We start from the raw sequence: 15,918 nt of genomic DNA on the forward strand, positions 1-15,918 counted from the left end.
AAAACAAAAGTCTACTGCCTAAAATATGCACCAGCGTTAGCAAAGGGACAAAACTGAAGAATAAACATGTTTTAAATATAATACAAAAATATTAGTTTGTGTCTGACATCACAGGAGTGATATGAAACCAGGTGAAGTATTTAAGCTGTAATTTAGTTGCTTGCCGTAAAGTTTGCTTAAGATCTTTGATAATAAAAACTGGTCCAACTTGTTTGCCATGACCTCTTTTCCAAACAAATGAGCTTTGTTATTGTTGTGTTTTTCCCTCATAGGATGAGAAAATGTTTTCTCTTAAGGCCTTAAATAAAGATTTTACTTAAAATATGTTAACATACTGGAGTACACAATAAGAAAAGTGGAAATTAGAGAAGCACAGAAAGTACATAAGGGCATCATAATTCCAGCTTGATCAGATAAAACCCTAAAATCTGGTCTTTTTCCTGCAACCCTCTTTGGTGAGGACGTGGTGACGGAGTGAACTAATAGGGAACATAATTTCCTACATGGCTGCTTCTATTAAGGCTGTGGGAGAGAGCAGGATTTACAGAGGAATAACATGAAGGCGAAACGCAAAACATCTAAATTTATCAATTTATCAACTTGTTGATGTTACAAATATTTAACTGCAGATGCATCCTTTGCTACAAATAACCAAACATGCAATAAGGGAATAAAATGTTTATTTTCTTATTTAAAAAGGAACTGTATTATGTTTTTATTTTGATTATTAGTGCATTTTAATACTGGTGACAAACTGTATCTTCGGTAGGGCTGAAACAATTAATTGTGATTAATAGATACATTATATGATATTCCCATCATGTGCAAGTGGAAGTTTGATTTTTGGGAAAGTTTATGTTATCCAGGTTACATAAGAGCTTGAAATAAAATGAGAAAATGAATAGAAAATTGTTATTTTAAAGGGTTGAAACGATTAATTGTGATTAATCGATTCCTGGAATAATTGTCAACTGATTAAGTAATCAATTAATTGCTAACTGGCCTGGTTATTTCCTTATTTAAAAATGTAAATGTTTGTTTTAATATGTCTAATATTGTAGTGGCTAAACAATATTTTTAATGTGATTAATCCATGAATTCGCTGAATAGTTGGTTTGATTAGTAAAATAAACGTTATCTGCAGCTCTAATTTGAAGTGAGTTTGATTTTGGTCTGGATTGTGATTCCTATAATCACCAAACATTTTCTACGAGGGCAAAGAAGAGGCAGGAAGGACACGCAGAAGAAGACATGCAGGAGCCAGCAGCAGAAGAAAGACTCCTGAAGAGACACCGCTTGCTGCTATGGCAACATTACGTGCTCCGGCGTCGAGTGCGCGCACGCCGGGCTCCGTGTCGGTTTGGACACGCAGCCTGCATTAGCCCGCAGCTGCTCGTGCTGCTGCAGCCTTCGGGGGGGGGGAGCGTTTAAAGGACGTGACGCCGTTTCTCCGGTGAGTAGCCAGACCCAGCTGGCTCGCTCTGAATAGTCGATGTATATCCAGCTTAGCCCCGTCCCTCTGGTCGGTATGAACCCCCCCGTTTAAAGCCAGCTATCTGCTTTTGAATGAATTTGCAGCGAGCGGCCAGACAAAGAAGTGAGCGGAGGGGCTTTCTCTAACCCCTGGTGACAGCAGGGCTCTGCAGAGATGAGGAGGGAGGGGGGTAAGACGCCATATCTGTGTGAGGACCACCTGTCACTCAGGCCAATGACTGTGGCAACAAGCCCTGCGCAGTGCAACACGGGAGGGAGGGGGCAGAAACCATGGCAACTCAAGCTGTCACAGCAACAGCACCCAGGAAGGCGAAGGGGAGGGCTTCCCATCGCTTAAAGAGACAGGACTCCCTCTGTGAGCAGATGACGTGTTATTCTTTAGTCGCACACCAACGTCTTGCTTAATTTATTTAACCAGAAAAGGCTACGGCGATGTCCTTGACGAGACTATAAGGAAACACGAAGGGGAGGGGGGCAACAGCAAGTTTCCATGGCGCCATGCAGCATTTCTGCTTCACTGACTTGAGCTCACATGGGCAAACGTCACGTTAGAGCCGAGGACGAGAAGCAGACGGGTCACGATTGGAGCTGGAACGACCAAATAATGGCAAAAACGACCCGATCGTTTCAGCACACAGCAGAGACGCCCTGCTTTATTCAATATACAGCGACTGAGAGGCGATGAAGGTAAAAAAGGAGATGAAATAACTGGAGTCGAAATGATTAATCAAGATGAGTCGATTGCTGAAAGAATCATCAACTGATGTAGTAATCAATTAATCGTTAACTGGAGTATTCAGACTAAAAAAAGGTCATTTGCTGAAAGAACAACTCAGATCAGTGATTAAGTCAGTTCTATACAATTGAATTAGTGCTGAAACGATTAATCAGATTAATTGTGATTAATCTATTATTCTTCTGTTAATTGAAAAGAATCAACAGTTCAGCCTATATTGATGTTAAGTCCTGCAAAAAGGGCTGAGCTATTCACGTTTATATTAAAAGTATGTTTTTACATTTCATTAAATACAATATATATTTTCTTGTTTACAAAAAAAGGAACTGAATCATTTGCATCTTTGAATTTATGTCTAATATTGTAATAGAAAACTGGTTAAATGAAAATCTGCAGAAGATTCTTTTTATCTTGAGATACTTGAATGATGCGAGTTATGACCAGGTTTAGTTCGTCTTTGGAATAAAATCAAGTATTTCTGACTTTGAACTGATCGTTTTGCTTGAAGACGAAGTTTTTCGTGGCGTTTCCACAAACGCAGAGCAGGTTCTGTTGTGTTTACTCACTCTGAGCCTGCAGCCATGTCCAGGTATGAGGTGTCTGCTGTGTCCACCCCTACTGGGATGACTATGCTCATGACGTTCTCTGCTGATCAGTTCTTGTCCTACTGAGTCCAGAGAAAGGGAGTCCGAAACACTGAGGCATGCCAGCCACAGCAGTCATTGCAGACATCTAAGTGCATCCACAAGGCCTGGAAACACAGAAAAACACAGCAAATATTAATATATTTTATTGCAGAAAGGATGCTGCAAGGATGATTAAACCCAAACTTCCAGATCATAGTGAAAACGGGGTATTTCCATCGTGCGCAACGGCTTGAGTCATTATTACAGAGAAAAGTTTGCCAGGATTTCCCCCGTGACAAAGCTACGCGGGTGAGGTTAGCGACGGGTGAAAAGCAGCAGCAGAGCCGAACTGCCGGGGATAGAAGAGGCTGCACTGTAAGAAAACTCCACAAAGGGGAGCAAGAGCACACCGCTCCACGAAGACGAGGAGGAAATGCAACACAGAGGCCATTTCTCCCTCTGTTTGACTCAAGAGGGCTGATCTATTCTGAGAACTCACCCAAACTTATTTAATCTGAGACGGCGACCAGCATGTTTTATTCACAGTAACCACAAACGCTACAACAGAGAAACTTCTAAATCAGGATGAGAGAGGGAGAGCAGTAAGGATGAAGGGTTTAAATTTACACCCTGGGGGAGCAATAAAGGTATTCATTCAAACGATTAATCGAGATTAATCAATTATTTGAGTAATCAACATCGAATTTAGTAATCTGTTAATTGTTAACCGAGTATAAAGACTCAAAAAAGGCAGTTTGATAACATCAACACAGAGTAGAAACATTTTTAGTTTGTTCACAAAGTAAAACTTTACTGATATCTGGGTAGGTACTTAGTAACATATCATCTAAATATCTAGTATTTATTTATTTGGTAAATCTGGTCAACTGAGAACATACTTTGTTCACAAATAAAAGTAACCAACATCTGAGTAAATATTTAGTCAAATATCAACTAAATATTTAGTAAATACTATTTATCTGCCAGACGGAGAACATTTTGGTAAATTTGATCTATTCAGAACATATTCATTTTAAAAAATGCCTGAAGCTTCACCTGGTTCAGATTCTGTAAAATCCTCTATTAAGCATCTTTTGCTATCCAATTATTAATCGGTTAATGCAAAAATATTGTCAATTAATCCACAAATGATGAAGCGTTCACTAAATTAATATGTTATTGCATTTTAGGCAATAAAATGTTCTTTTTTTTTTTACTTATAAAAGGACATATGTATTTTTTTCCTTCATTTCTAATATTGTATAAAAAAGTTTAACTGATTAAATGAAACATTTGCAGAATGTGTCAATTTTTTCTGATTAATAATTTGAATAACTGATTAGTAAAATAATTTAACTCCTGTTTTTTGCGTTTGATGTGAACCCAGACAGCAGCATGTGTGTCAGTGTGGCTGCCCCTGATGCACACAGCTCTGTTGATAAGCAGGATTAGAGGGAGGGACAGATGCCGAGACAAAATAGGCTGGAGGTCACACCTCCGCCTGCCCAGGCAAACTGTGACCAAACAAAGGCTCAGATCACGTCTCAGGGAGCATGCACACGGGGTGAGAGGGGTTACAAACCAGGAACGAACGTCTACTTGCCCCTGCATGCCTATTGGGTAATGAGAGGGAGGAATGCAGCTAATCGCTCACTGTAAGGGGAAAAAATGCCACAAAAGCACGTCAAGAAGAGTGAATTCATAGTGTGACTTTCGAGGAAGCAAAAACACAAAGATCAAAAACTTTAGTCATCGCAAAGGTTGAGAATATTCAGGCGGTGTAAACAGAACAGCACGACTCTAAATCAGAAATGTTTCAGTTATGACAGCTGTCAATTCTAAACCAGGGTAAAACAATTCATCTTGATTAATTGCTAACTGGAATATCCATCCATCCATCCATTTTCTTTACACCCTTGTCCCTTAATGGGGTCGGGATGCTGCTGCCTCTCCAGCTAACGTTCCGGGCGAGAGGCGGGGTCACCCTGGACAGGTCACCAGTCTGTCACAGGGCAACACAGAGACACAAACAACCATGCACACACACACTCACACCTAGGGGCAATTTGGAGAGGCCAATTAACCTGACAGTCATGTCTTTGGACTGTGGGAGGAAACCGGAGTACCTGGAGAAAACCCACACATGCACAGGGAGAACATGCAAACTCCATGCAGAAAGACCGGGGCCGGGAATCGAACCCAGAACCTTCTTGCTGCAAGGCAACAGCTCTACCAACTGCGCCACTGTGCAGCCCGCTAACTGGAATAATTGTCGATTAATTCGGTAGTCGATTAATCGTTAACTGAAGTTGTTTCTGAAACAACAGCTATAACCTAAAGAGGCATTTTAGCTTCATCCAGTTCAAATTCAGTAAAATTTAGCCATTTAATTATTAATCAGTTAATCCAGAAGATATCCATCAGATTATTCCTGCACTGTACAGACGCCAAGTCAAGAAGAAGGGCTGAACGTTCCACATGTTGATGTTAGAAGTACCTTTTTTTTTTTTATCTGCAGATGCATCGTTCGCTACAACTGATCAAGCATTTACTAAAGGAATGCTGTAATTACATTTCAGACAGTAACATGTTTATTTTATTTAAAACAGGAATTAAGTTACTTACTCATTTGTATTTTTATGCATTTTTAATAGTGTTTAAAAAGGGCGACGTGGTTAAATGAAAAATCTGCAAAATATGGCAATTTTTTTGTACGATTAATCAATTAATCGTGAGAAGAATTAATGATTTGATTAATCATTAGCTGCGGCGACCGATAACGTGGGTATGTGGGGTGTTTCTGTAAAAATAAGGGTGAAACAAACTCAGAAATAACTATTTATGCAAGTACAGACAGAAATATACAATAAACAGACACTTTCTCCACTATAGTTTCTAGGTTAAAATGTCACATTATTACTTTTTTAGAGATACATCTCCAGTGTTTGAGTTTATTTATCATTATCTGGGCCTTGAAAACAGAACCAGCAACAAGAGTTGGATGGAAAGATGGACAGAAAGCTAAATAAATGGATGTACTGATAGACACATAAGATATTTGGATGGTTGAGCTGATGGAGAATTTAAAACACAGAAGAATAAAATCAAATTGAAGCAGCCTTTATAGTCTCGACTGCATCAGGCATAAAGGTTCACACAAAAAATGTTATTAAAGTGATAAAAAGACTACCGCTAAGATACTGTGCAGTTATTAGAAATATAAATGTCAGACTCACAGTCCAACTGAGTCGGATCATTTTTCCAAAAATGTACTTCCACCGTAACGTATTTCCATCTCTGGAAATATTAATATTATCCAGTCTGTTCTCTTTTTCCAGACCACTAAATGAAATCACACACGTTTCCAGAGCGTCGTCGTATTTCCATTCCTGTGTTTTTATTTGGGCTCAGATGTTTACATAAAGCAAAATAACAGATACGATTATCATATTGTTGACGATGTTTATTTGCCTCGCGTCGGCTTGTTTGTGTTTCTTTTCTGCAAAAGTCTGCACAGAAAGTTGAGCCTGGAACCTCTCAAACATTCTTCGGTGCGCGAGGCTTTTAAAGCAAAGCACAAACAGAGCCTGACTGACAAAAAGAAAAACAAAGTACAGAGCAGCCACATTCCTGAGTAAATCTGAGCCCAACTGCGTCTGCTCCTCCCACTTCCTCTAGGAGAGCTGCCCATCACCTCAGAGAAATGCAGCCAGAGTGGGGAAAAAAGGCAGAGAGCCCCCTCCTCCGCCTGGTCACCCCGCCCAGACGGATTCCTCTCCCTCCTCTCTGCACTTCCTAAATAAACCTGAAACAGTAATGCAGAGCAGAGGGGAAGGGGAGTGTCGCAGACAGTTGCAACAGGGACCTTTTAAAGCCACCTTCGGCTAAATCCGCCTGTGTTATGGGGAGGCGGAGGGGAGCGAACAGGCGTAAGAGGGCGGCTAAAACAGGAAAACAAAGAAACAAACCATTTGTAAAAGCAGCAACAAGATGGAAGTGGTCCACACGCTCGTCCACCTTTCTGTTTTCATTTGCTCGCTAAATGAATTGGGGAGCTTTGGAAATCACCAGAGCTCGTCGATTAGGCGGAGGGGGAGGTGAAGCTGCGCAGGCGAAACCGGGGACGACTCCGGATGGCGGACTGGACCGCTACTCCCCCCGTACCGGCACCGCAACCTTTCCATTTGGGACAAATCTGGACCAAAATCAGATTACAATAAAATCTAAAAATATCTAAATATACACTTTAAATTTGGGCTGCAACTAATGATTATCTTAGTAATCAATTAATTGATTATTCCATAAATTAATAGGATAAAACAAAATGGCCACTTAAGGTTATTTTATACATGGGAAATAAGTAATTCAACTCCTTTCTAATTAAGAACTTTTTTTTCTTTAAACCTTCAAGTTAGGGTTGCAAATAATTATTTTTAGTAACTGATTAATTGATTATTCCAACGATTAATTGGATAAAACAAAATGGCCACTTTAACTTATTAGAAATACATAAAAAAATGCAAACAACTAATTCAATTCCTTCTTAATTAAGAACAAATATTTTCATCAAACTTTCAAATTAGGGCTGCGATTAACGATTATTTAAGTAATTGATTATTCTGATAATTAATCTAATAAGAAAATGGCATGTATTTCTTATTTAACCACTTAAGCTTATTTCATATATTAGATACACATTAAAAAGATGCTAATAAGTAATTCTATTTCTTTTTATTGTTAAAATACATATTTTATTTAAACTTTAACGTAGGGACGCAACTAAAGATTATTTTAATATTCTTATAATCTGATGATTAATCGGATAAAATTTTTGGAGGAGTTGAAAAATTGCTTCACTATAAATCAATTTAAAACACTTTATAAGAAAAGAAAGGTCACACTTTGAGTTAATAATGAGGGAAATTATATTGTTTGCAACCTGCTAATATAATATATACTACCATGAAAATTTTTTTGTAATTCTTGAGAAAGTATGGAAGAAGATTAGTGCCGTTAAGAAAAATAATTTACATTTTTCTCAGAATTCTGACTTTTGATTTTAGAAGATTAAAAAAGTCGGAATTCTGAGACAGAGAAAAAAAGTCAGGATTATTTTTATTTTTTTTCCCCCAGTGGCTCTAATCCTCTTCCGTATGAAAGTGACAGTTTTATGCCAGATTCTTTCTTCTTTTCCGTGTGTGAATTAATGATTAAATTTGTTAAGTCGAGTGAAGCTGATCAAGGTCTGGCCTTCTTTTTCGCCGTTACGTTACATCTGCCTTCATCAATCAGGGTTGCCCACGGCAACCGGGGTTTCCATCTGCACTCCAACTCTGCTTTATGAGAAAGATAAATGTGTTGCTGCACGTTTGAAGCAAGAGTTTGAAATAAGAGGCTTCGTATTAAGGCACTATAAATTAAACAAATAGTGAAGCAGAAGGAGTTTAAATGTTTTTACAAGCCGTTTATCACAGATCTGGTCTGTAAAGATATTTTTATGTTTATCATGTAAATTACATTGAGAAACATGCTAAAAATCAGATTTTTAACCATATCTTATTAATTTAGTTTATTAAATACCTTGTATAAGGTTATTTCTGTGAACTTTAGAAGTGTTTTTTAGTTTCTGTGCATCAGTTATGTACTAGATTATGGCCGCTAAGCTAACTTTAACTAAAGTTAGCTTTAGTTAAAGGAGCTAAAACGCGTCTATCATTTTATTGATGCTTGTGTAGCGTTTTATCAAGTCCAGAGGACCCCAAAGCGCTTTAATCCACATTCACTCATTCATGCACACATTCATCCGCTGATGGCAGCAAGCTACTGGAGCAGAAACAAGTAAAAAAAAAGAAGATATTTAGCAGTTTATTGTTATTTTACTTTAGTAATCAACTCTGTCCTGTGTATTAGAACTGTGTATTATGTTTATGAAGCATTACTTTGTGTTCTACGTTATGAAATTCTCTTCAAAAATACATTTAAGTTGTAGCTGTAAGATAGAGTCAAAATAATGCGAATAAAATCATAATATTTTGAAAATAACGTCAATATTAGCAGAATAATGTCATATTACCAGTATCTAAATCACAATATTTCACCTTTGTTCTTGTATTATTCTGATTTTATCCTCAGTTCTATTTATTTTTAAAATTTTGTGAGCCATGGCCCCAATACTATGACAAAATATTTTGTAATTTTGAGCCCTAAGGAAGTTATTTAAAATAGAATACTTCTCGTTGGGTCGGTTTCTGACTGACAATGATTTCTAGAGATGTACAATATATCGGAACCAACATTGGTATCGAATCATATTAGTGATTTTAATATATCAATATTGGTCAGCTAATTAAAACTGGGCCAATATGAACAACTAACATTTATTTTAATCTGTTTCTGGTATTTTTTCCCTCAAATGTATCGAAACGGCAGTAAAATACATAAAATATTGGTAAATATTGGTTATTGGCTATAATAATATCGACCCAAAATTTTGCATCGGTGCACCCCTAAATGTTTCTACTTAACTTTATATTTAGGTTCATCTGATGATGTAATTTTTAAATATTAAATAATTGATCATTTGATCAGTTACTCAGTACTTGAGTAGACTTTTACCAAATACTCGTTTACTCTTACTTGAGTCTGGATAGTAACTTTTATTTCTACTCGAGTAAAAATATGCTTTAGTATCTCTACTCTTAGTTCAGTGCAATTTCTGGCTACTCTACCCGCCTCTGAACCTTTTAAAACTGAGTATTGCGCGTTACATCAAATATAATCGTATTAAATGCACCTGTGAGCTGTTATAAGTCTTTGTTGACTCGATTTAGAGCGCTGTTGTCATTAGAGGACAACATGGAGCCAGTGCCGGGCTCCAGCATTTGGAGAATGCACAGCACCGCTAGCTAAGATCTGAGCTATGTGTGCATGGAAGAGGGGAGGGGAAAACAACAGCAACAGCCACTCAGGATACATTACAACAGTGATTCCTGATCAATTTTTACGCCTGGACTGCAGTGTTACATCACCAAGGCTGACACTTTCTTTCTTTCTTTCTTTTTTTTTTCTCAATGCCAGTGAAACGTCACTGCAGCAACAGGAAGGTTTAAAAAAAAAAAAAAAAGCCACCTGCTAGCTAGTTTAAAAAGGAGGGATCTGTTACGGCCCAGCTAGAAGCACAACAACAGGTCACCTGAGCCCCGGCTCCTCTTCCCAGCTGGGAGGCCATGTGACTCTGCGGGTCTCTGGGGTCTGGGCACCACACATGTGAGACCACCAGAGACCGGGGAAACGGCGACCCGGGTTAGTCCCACATGGTGAGGGGAGTCTACACACACAGAAAGGCGTTACTGTTTCAGAGAGAAGCATTTACTGCAGTGGTGGGGTGAAATGGTTGAGCTGAAAACAAACTTTTATGCCTTTTTTTTAATTTATGTGTGCAAAAACAAACTAAAAAATGTCAATTTAATTGAAATTTACAAATGTTTGAATAGATTTTTGTAGAAAACAGTAGATACAAAACATAAAGCTCTTGCTAGATTGCATTGGTATTTATATTCTTGGGGCACTGATATTTCTTTTTTTGTTTTTATTTGGGCAGCAAGATTTGCTTTTGAGTAAAAGCAGGTTAATAATTGTGGTTACTTCAAAATTTAGGGGTCACGCAAAAAGACTAGAGTATTAGGGCTAAGTACATTTTTAAAAAAATGAGAACAAAGTCATAAAACTAAGACAATAAATGTTATGACTATTCTTGTAGTTCTATTACTTTACTTTATTTCTTTAATTATATTTCATTTAATTAGAATGGCCCTACTACACCCTTGTAGTTAATTTATTTTTCAACAGTAAATTTTATTTTATTTGTATTTGACCTTTATACAGGTTGTCTCATTGAGATTCAAGATCTTGTTTACAACAAACAAAAACAAAATTAAAAACAGCAATAAAACAATAAACTTTACTATTTTATTGCATCTTTTTTCTTACTTTTTGTCTCTTTAAGATGCTATTTGATAAAGAAAATGTCTTAAAAGATGAAAAAGTGTACATCTGAATCAACCAATAGAACTGAGGTCAGGGGGCCGCCAAAAATCCTCCGGAGGGCCACAGATGGCCCCCGAGCCACACTTTGGACACCCCTGGTTCATCATCTGCGTTAGTTAACGAAGCATAAAAGCTTTCGGGTTGCATTTATCGGTTTCATCAATAAGTCAATAAAGAACCAGATGCCATCTTCGTCTCATTTCTTCTCCATCTTTTTCTCCAATCAATTAAAGGTAAAGAAAAGCAAAAAGAAGAAGAGGAAGAGGAAGAGGAGCAGCTTCCTGCTTACAGGCCGGCTTTTTGATACTTTGAGCTTCTTAGAGTGCAGCTAAGCTTAAAGGAGGCTGTGTCATCTGAGACTGCCATGAATCCACACCACCCGCTCTGTCGCTATGACAAGAGAGGCACCACGCCTCCGCTCTCCATCTTTGTTAACACAACAAACAAAACACACACACACACACACACACACACACACACGGCATCATGCACATGGCCATCAGGCTCACTTTAATCCAGGTACTCATCACTACCTGTGCTGCCATAAACCAAAAGGAGCAGCGAGTCTTCAAACAGAGAGAGAAATGTTTAGGGACGCTGCGTGTTAGAGGTCAGAGTATCATCAGACACTAAGCAGCAACCACTTAACTCCATTAAATGACTTGAAACCGACTCTGGCTTCGCTGCTTATTACGCTTTTAGTTGTTCCTGCTTCTGTGTCAGACATACTGTTGACAACTTATGTTGAAAAGCATAAACGGGTTGGTTACATCTGAAAACCGGATTGTGTTTAATGCTGAGGCCTCAATGTCCAGGTATTAAGGTTGAAACGATTAATCGTGATTAATCGGTTATTGAAATAATCGTCAACTAATTTAGCAATCGATTAATCATTAAGTGCCCTATACAGATAAAAAAAAAAATTCAATTTGGTGAAAGAAAGTGCAGTAATTAAGCAAAAACTGGACAAATATAAAAATTTTGCATTCAAGATTAAAAACTAAGTAAGTATGTTCTACCCTGAACTCCTAGAGTGGCACAGCTTTAGCTTCACCTGGTTCAAATTATGTAAGCAACTTTTGCTTATCTAATTATTAATCGCTTAATGCAAAAACTTATTAATCTACAAATAATGAAGTGTTCACTGAAGGAGTGATCCACCATTGCATTTTGGGAAATATAACATTTAGATTCTCATTTAAAAAGGAACAGAATTATGTTCATTTGTATTTTTATGCATTTCTAATATTGTATATAATCTAAATCTGGTGAAATTAAAAATCTGCAGAATGTGGCAAATTATTTTTATTCGATTACTCGTTTGAATAACTGATTATTCAAATAATCGCTGGCTGCATATAGAGGAAGTCGAACAGGTGAACAGGCAGCCTGAAACTCCACTGAGTTTTTTATTACGGTGTGTAAATGAGATTTCACAGAGTGGCTGTGAAATCTCATTTCACAGCCAAATGTACGTACATTTATACGTACATTTAAACGTACGTATAAATGTACGTTTACAAACTCCAACTTGATTTCTAATCATCACAGGCAGGCATTGGCCAAAGTGAGACAAAATATGGCTTTTTACAAAAACATATCTATTTATACGTATCTTCATTTGCACAAAATATGCAAAAACATTTTATATACAATATTTTTCTACTTGAAAATTATATTTTAATTTGAGCATCTTATCCGTTTCCTGTATGTCACGCTGCTGTCACCCAATAATTTCTCAATTCTGGGATCAATAAAGTACATCTTATCCCAAATAAAATAGATATTCTCAGTTGTAACCTATAGCTTTTAGCGATTCATATATTTAATTCAATAAGCAGACTTTATAAACTATAAAAAAAAAGCTCTCCAGTCCCTGAATATACATGGTTGTGAGCGACAGCAGCAGAGAAAATGAAACATTACTACAGGAAATATGTAAAGGTATTAATTTATTTGCAAATGCACACACAAAATTTAGCAGATAAGACGCCTGCATATTAAACATATCGGATTACTGATCACAGGAGATCTTTATTCAAACAAGGGCTTAAGTAAGACATCATGTGAAGTCATCTTACTCTACAGAAGATGACAAGCAGCTTAATGAAGAAAACAAACCGCAACTGATTGCTTAGCAGTAATTATTATGGATTATTCCTGACAGATGCTTTTCCCTACAATATCAACCAACTAAAAACATATTACAGGAATAGCTCACAAAAATGACGCGGCGTGTTTAGCAATTTGGCTTGAGATGGATTTAGTGTCTTTTCCACGTTATTTTATCCTGAACTGAAATAAATAATCATGTGTTGTGCAGTTGCCTTTCTGCGAGTGTGTCGGCGCTGCAGTCAGTCCTGCCGATAGGGGTGTGGAGAGGGTACAACGTTGCTATTATGTTACCACAACACCCTGGTGCATGTCGCCATTTTCAGAGCGCTTTTCTCAGGACGGCGTGTAGCCAGGGGAGCCTCGCCGTGGGAAGAAAAATCCCCCCAAGAATGCGTTCAATCAACTCTCACACACTCTGCTCCAAGTGTCACTCTCTCGGTACAGTTTCTGTGTTGTTAACCGCCTAGAGCTGTTGTGAATCCGTCGAAACGCCCGGCCAGTTACCGCAAGGCCCAGCATTATTATTAGTACTATATGATTTAGCCTCTTGAAATCTGATGTTTAACGGTTTTTCTGTCGGTACAACGGCGACCAAAGCAACAACAAAAAAAAAGTATTTTTCTAGTCGATTAAACGAAAAGAATGTCGAGGTAAAAACGGAAATATTTGGTCGTTACGGCCATAACGCAACAACCGAGCTAACGGAAGCTAACGGCATAATGCGTAGACAGAAGTGGATTAATGCTTGGGTCGTCAGAGACAGGAAAGACCGACGACATCAGCAAGCAGGCTACCAAAGCCGACTGAACATTATATGCGGTAATCAGTGCCAGGGCGTGCAGGAAAGAAGCGGCAGGGCACAGGATGACTAAGAGAGACGCTTATTGAGAACCTAAATGGAATATCCCCTCCCCCATGGCTGCAGCGTTTGATCCCAACACACACCAACTCTAAAATAAGTCACTAAAACCTCAATCTGAGCTCCAAAGTAGCAAAATGTCAGTTTTCTATAATGCGTCTGCTTGAGGTTGTATTTATCCTGCTTCGGCTATGAATCCGAAACTAAGGAGGGACTGTAATGCAACCCCGAGCATTTAAGGTATTTCAACAACTGGCTTTGCTCTAAGTTGCCTGGGACATAAACTAAACATATCGGTTTATCTAAAGGCTCATTGTTCTCCGGATTTGAGCGGTGGTTTTGTGTAGTTTTTTCTGAACGGAAATGATACTGTAAGGCGAGGCAACTCCTAAAAGCAGCGCTTAGTTAGTTCTTTAAATACCAATACTACGTTTGTAACATAATAAAACGAGCAGGCGCGTTTGTTGACAGGTTTTTATCAAATGTAGAGCAATATAACGGCATGGTAATAAAGGGTGTTGCACTCTAGTGTAAGGGATCACAATATGGCTGCAAGATTGCTCTCTATATAAAATAAATAATCTGCATTGAGGTAATCTAATTCTGTGCAATTAAAATCAAATGAAGGTTACGATCGGAGGTTAGATGTAATGAGATTGGGTTATTTGCAAATATGACAGACGAAAATCCAGCTGGTTAATTTAGCATGCAGATTTCCACCAAAACGCGGTCGGTCACTGGGGTTATAGACTCTCGCATTGCCCATATTTAATGTATGTACACAAAAGCGAATAAAACTGTGCGCAATATGGCCCGCAGTGTCAGCATGTCAAACTAAAACACCCGAGTGACTCCCACTTCACATCTGTTCATGTGTGGCCGCTGATCGGAAAGCATACGATGGGTTTTCCAACAGACATTGAGAAGTGTTAATGTTCTCAATGGAGAGTTTTGATTGTGGACATTTCAATGTAATGTAGCGTTTTCATGTTACGTTACTCCAAATTAGTATTAACCCTGCTCTAACTTTGCAAACGCTTGTCATTGTAATCCTTTTATGACTTCTACATAATATTTATTCTTTTTTGCGGGTGGTGTAATGCATTGCTACGCTATAAACGAGAAGTCAAAGCCTTATTCGGTTTGTGTCAAGCTAATTTGAGATGGTAGCATGCGCTAGTTAGCAAGTGGTCAGTTGGCTTGACAACTTCATGATTTTAGTAGAAATTGATGGTCTTTTGTAAGAGTTTTAAAGGTTTGCTCACCATAAAACAAGCGAAATAAACTTAGCGCTTAGATACTCTGATTTACTAAGGTTCAAGAGCAAGTTTGCAGGCTACTCTCAGCTGATATGTTAGCAGGTAACACCATGCTAGCTAACTATAGACAACAATACACGTTCAGGCTTCATTTAACCTTAATCTATAATCGCCACATAATACAGTTAACTTACCTTTTTAAGTCCACTCTGGAGGCTTTGAATAGCGAATATGGGGACCTGGGTGAGACCCCAGTCGCAGCTTCCACAACCAAAACAATACTTCAGTACACACACTGCGGATTCCTAGCCTAGGTTTAAAATGTTTGTATTCAGACGTGTTCTCTCAAGGTTCCTTTTCCTGTTTCTGAAGAAAATGCGCGCCAGTTGTTTTACGTTGGGGCTCCTCAAATGTAGCGAAAAATGGACTCGAAACCGTTAGAAAAAGCCTTAGAGCCCCAGTCAACGGCGACTTTTAGAAATTAGATCCCTTCAAAACCAGTCTCTTTTCCCTGTGCAAAAAATGGCGGCCCTGCCAGGACTCCCGAGACTCCGCCTCCCCCACGAACGGGCTCCGCCTCCACATTCTGCGGGGCTACACTCCCCGTTTGACAGGGGCGCCGTGATCGGTCTCCTTGCGCGTTCACGAGAGCGAGTCTTCAAAAAAATCTCCAGGGTGTCTTTCTGTTCAGCTACACCACGTCAAATTATTATTATAAAAACGTTCAATCTGTATTCATTTAGATAAATAGAGCTGCTGAGTAAATTATATTTGTACTGTTTA

At 38.4% G+C, this 15,918-nt stretch overlaps 1 protein-coding gene across 8 annotated transcripts in view; it reads right to left on the reverse strand.

Annotated features, from left to right (window-relative positions):
• The window catches only part of kmt2e (lysine (K)-specific methyltransferase 2E), a 41,217-nt gene extending 25,529 nt beyond the window's left edge, over positions 1 to 15,688 (reverse strand). For 6 of the 8 annotated variants that reach the window (XR_014086065.1, XM_081604007.1, XM_081604005.1 and 3 more), the window contains exons 1-2: positions 15,330 to 15,688; positions 2,797 to 2,981 (exon numbers count right to left, since the gene is read on the reverse strand). Coding sequence is in view for 7 of the 8 variants with exons in the window: in XM_081604007.1 (XP_081460133.1) it covers positions 2,797 to 2,867 (71 nt within the window). In the remaining variant the exon portion in view is untranslated. Of the gene's footprint in view, positions 1 to 2,796; positions 2,982 to 10,048; positions 10,184 to 15,329 lie in introns of all 8 variants that reach the window. The other 2 variants (XM_081604004.1, XM_081604009.1) reach the window with 2 other exon arrangements.
• Between the last annotated feature and the right edge of the window lie 230 nt (positions 15,689 to 15,918).

This window comes from Poecilia reticulata, chromosome 23 (genome assembly GCF_904066995.2).
Source record: "Poecilia reticulata chromosome 23, P_reticulata-male-v2, whole genome shotgun sequence".
NCBI classification, from domain to species: domain Eukaryota; kingdom Metazoa; phylum Chordata; class Actinopteri; order Cyprinodontiformes; family Poeciliidae; genus Poecilia; species Poecilia reticulata.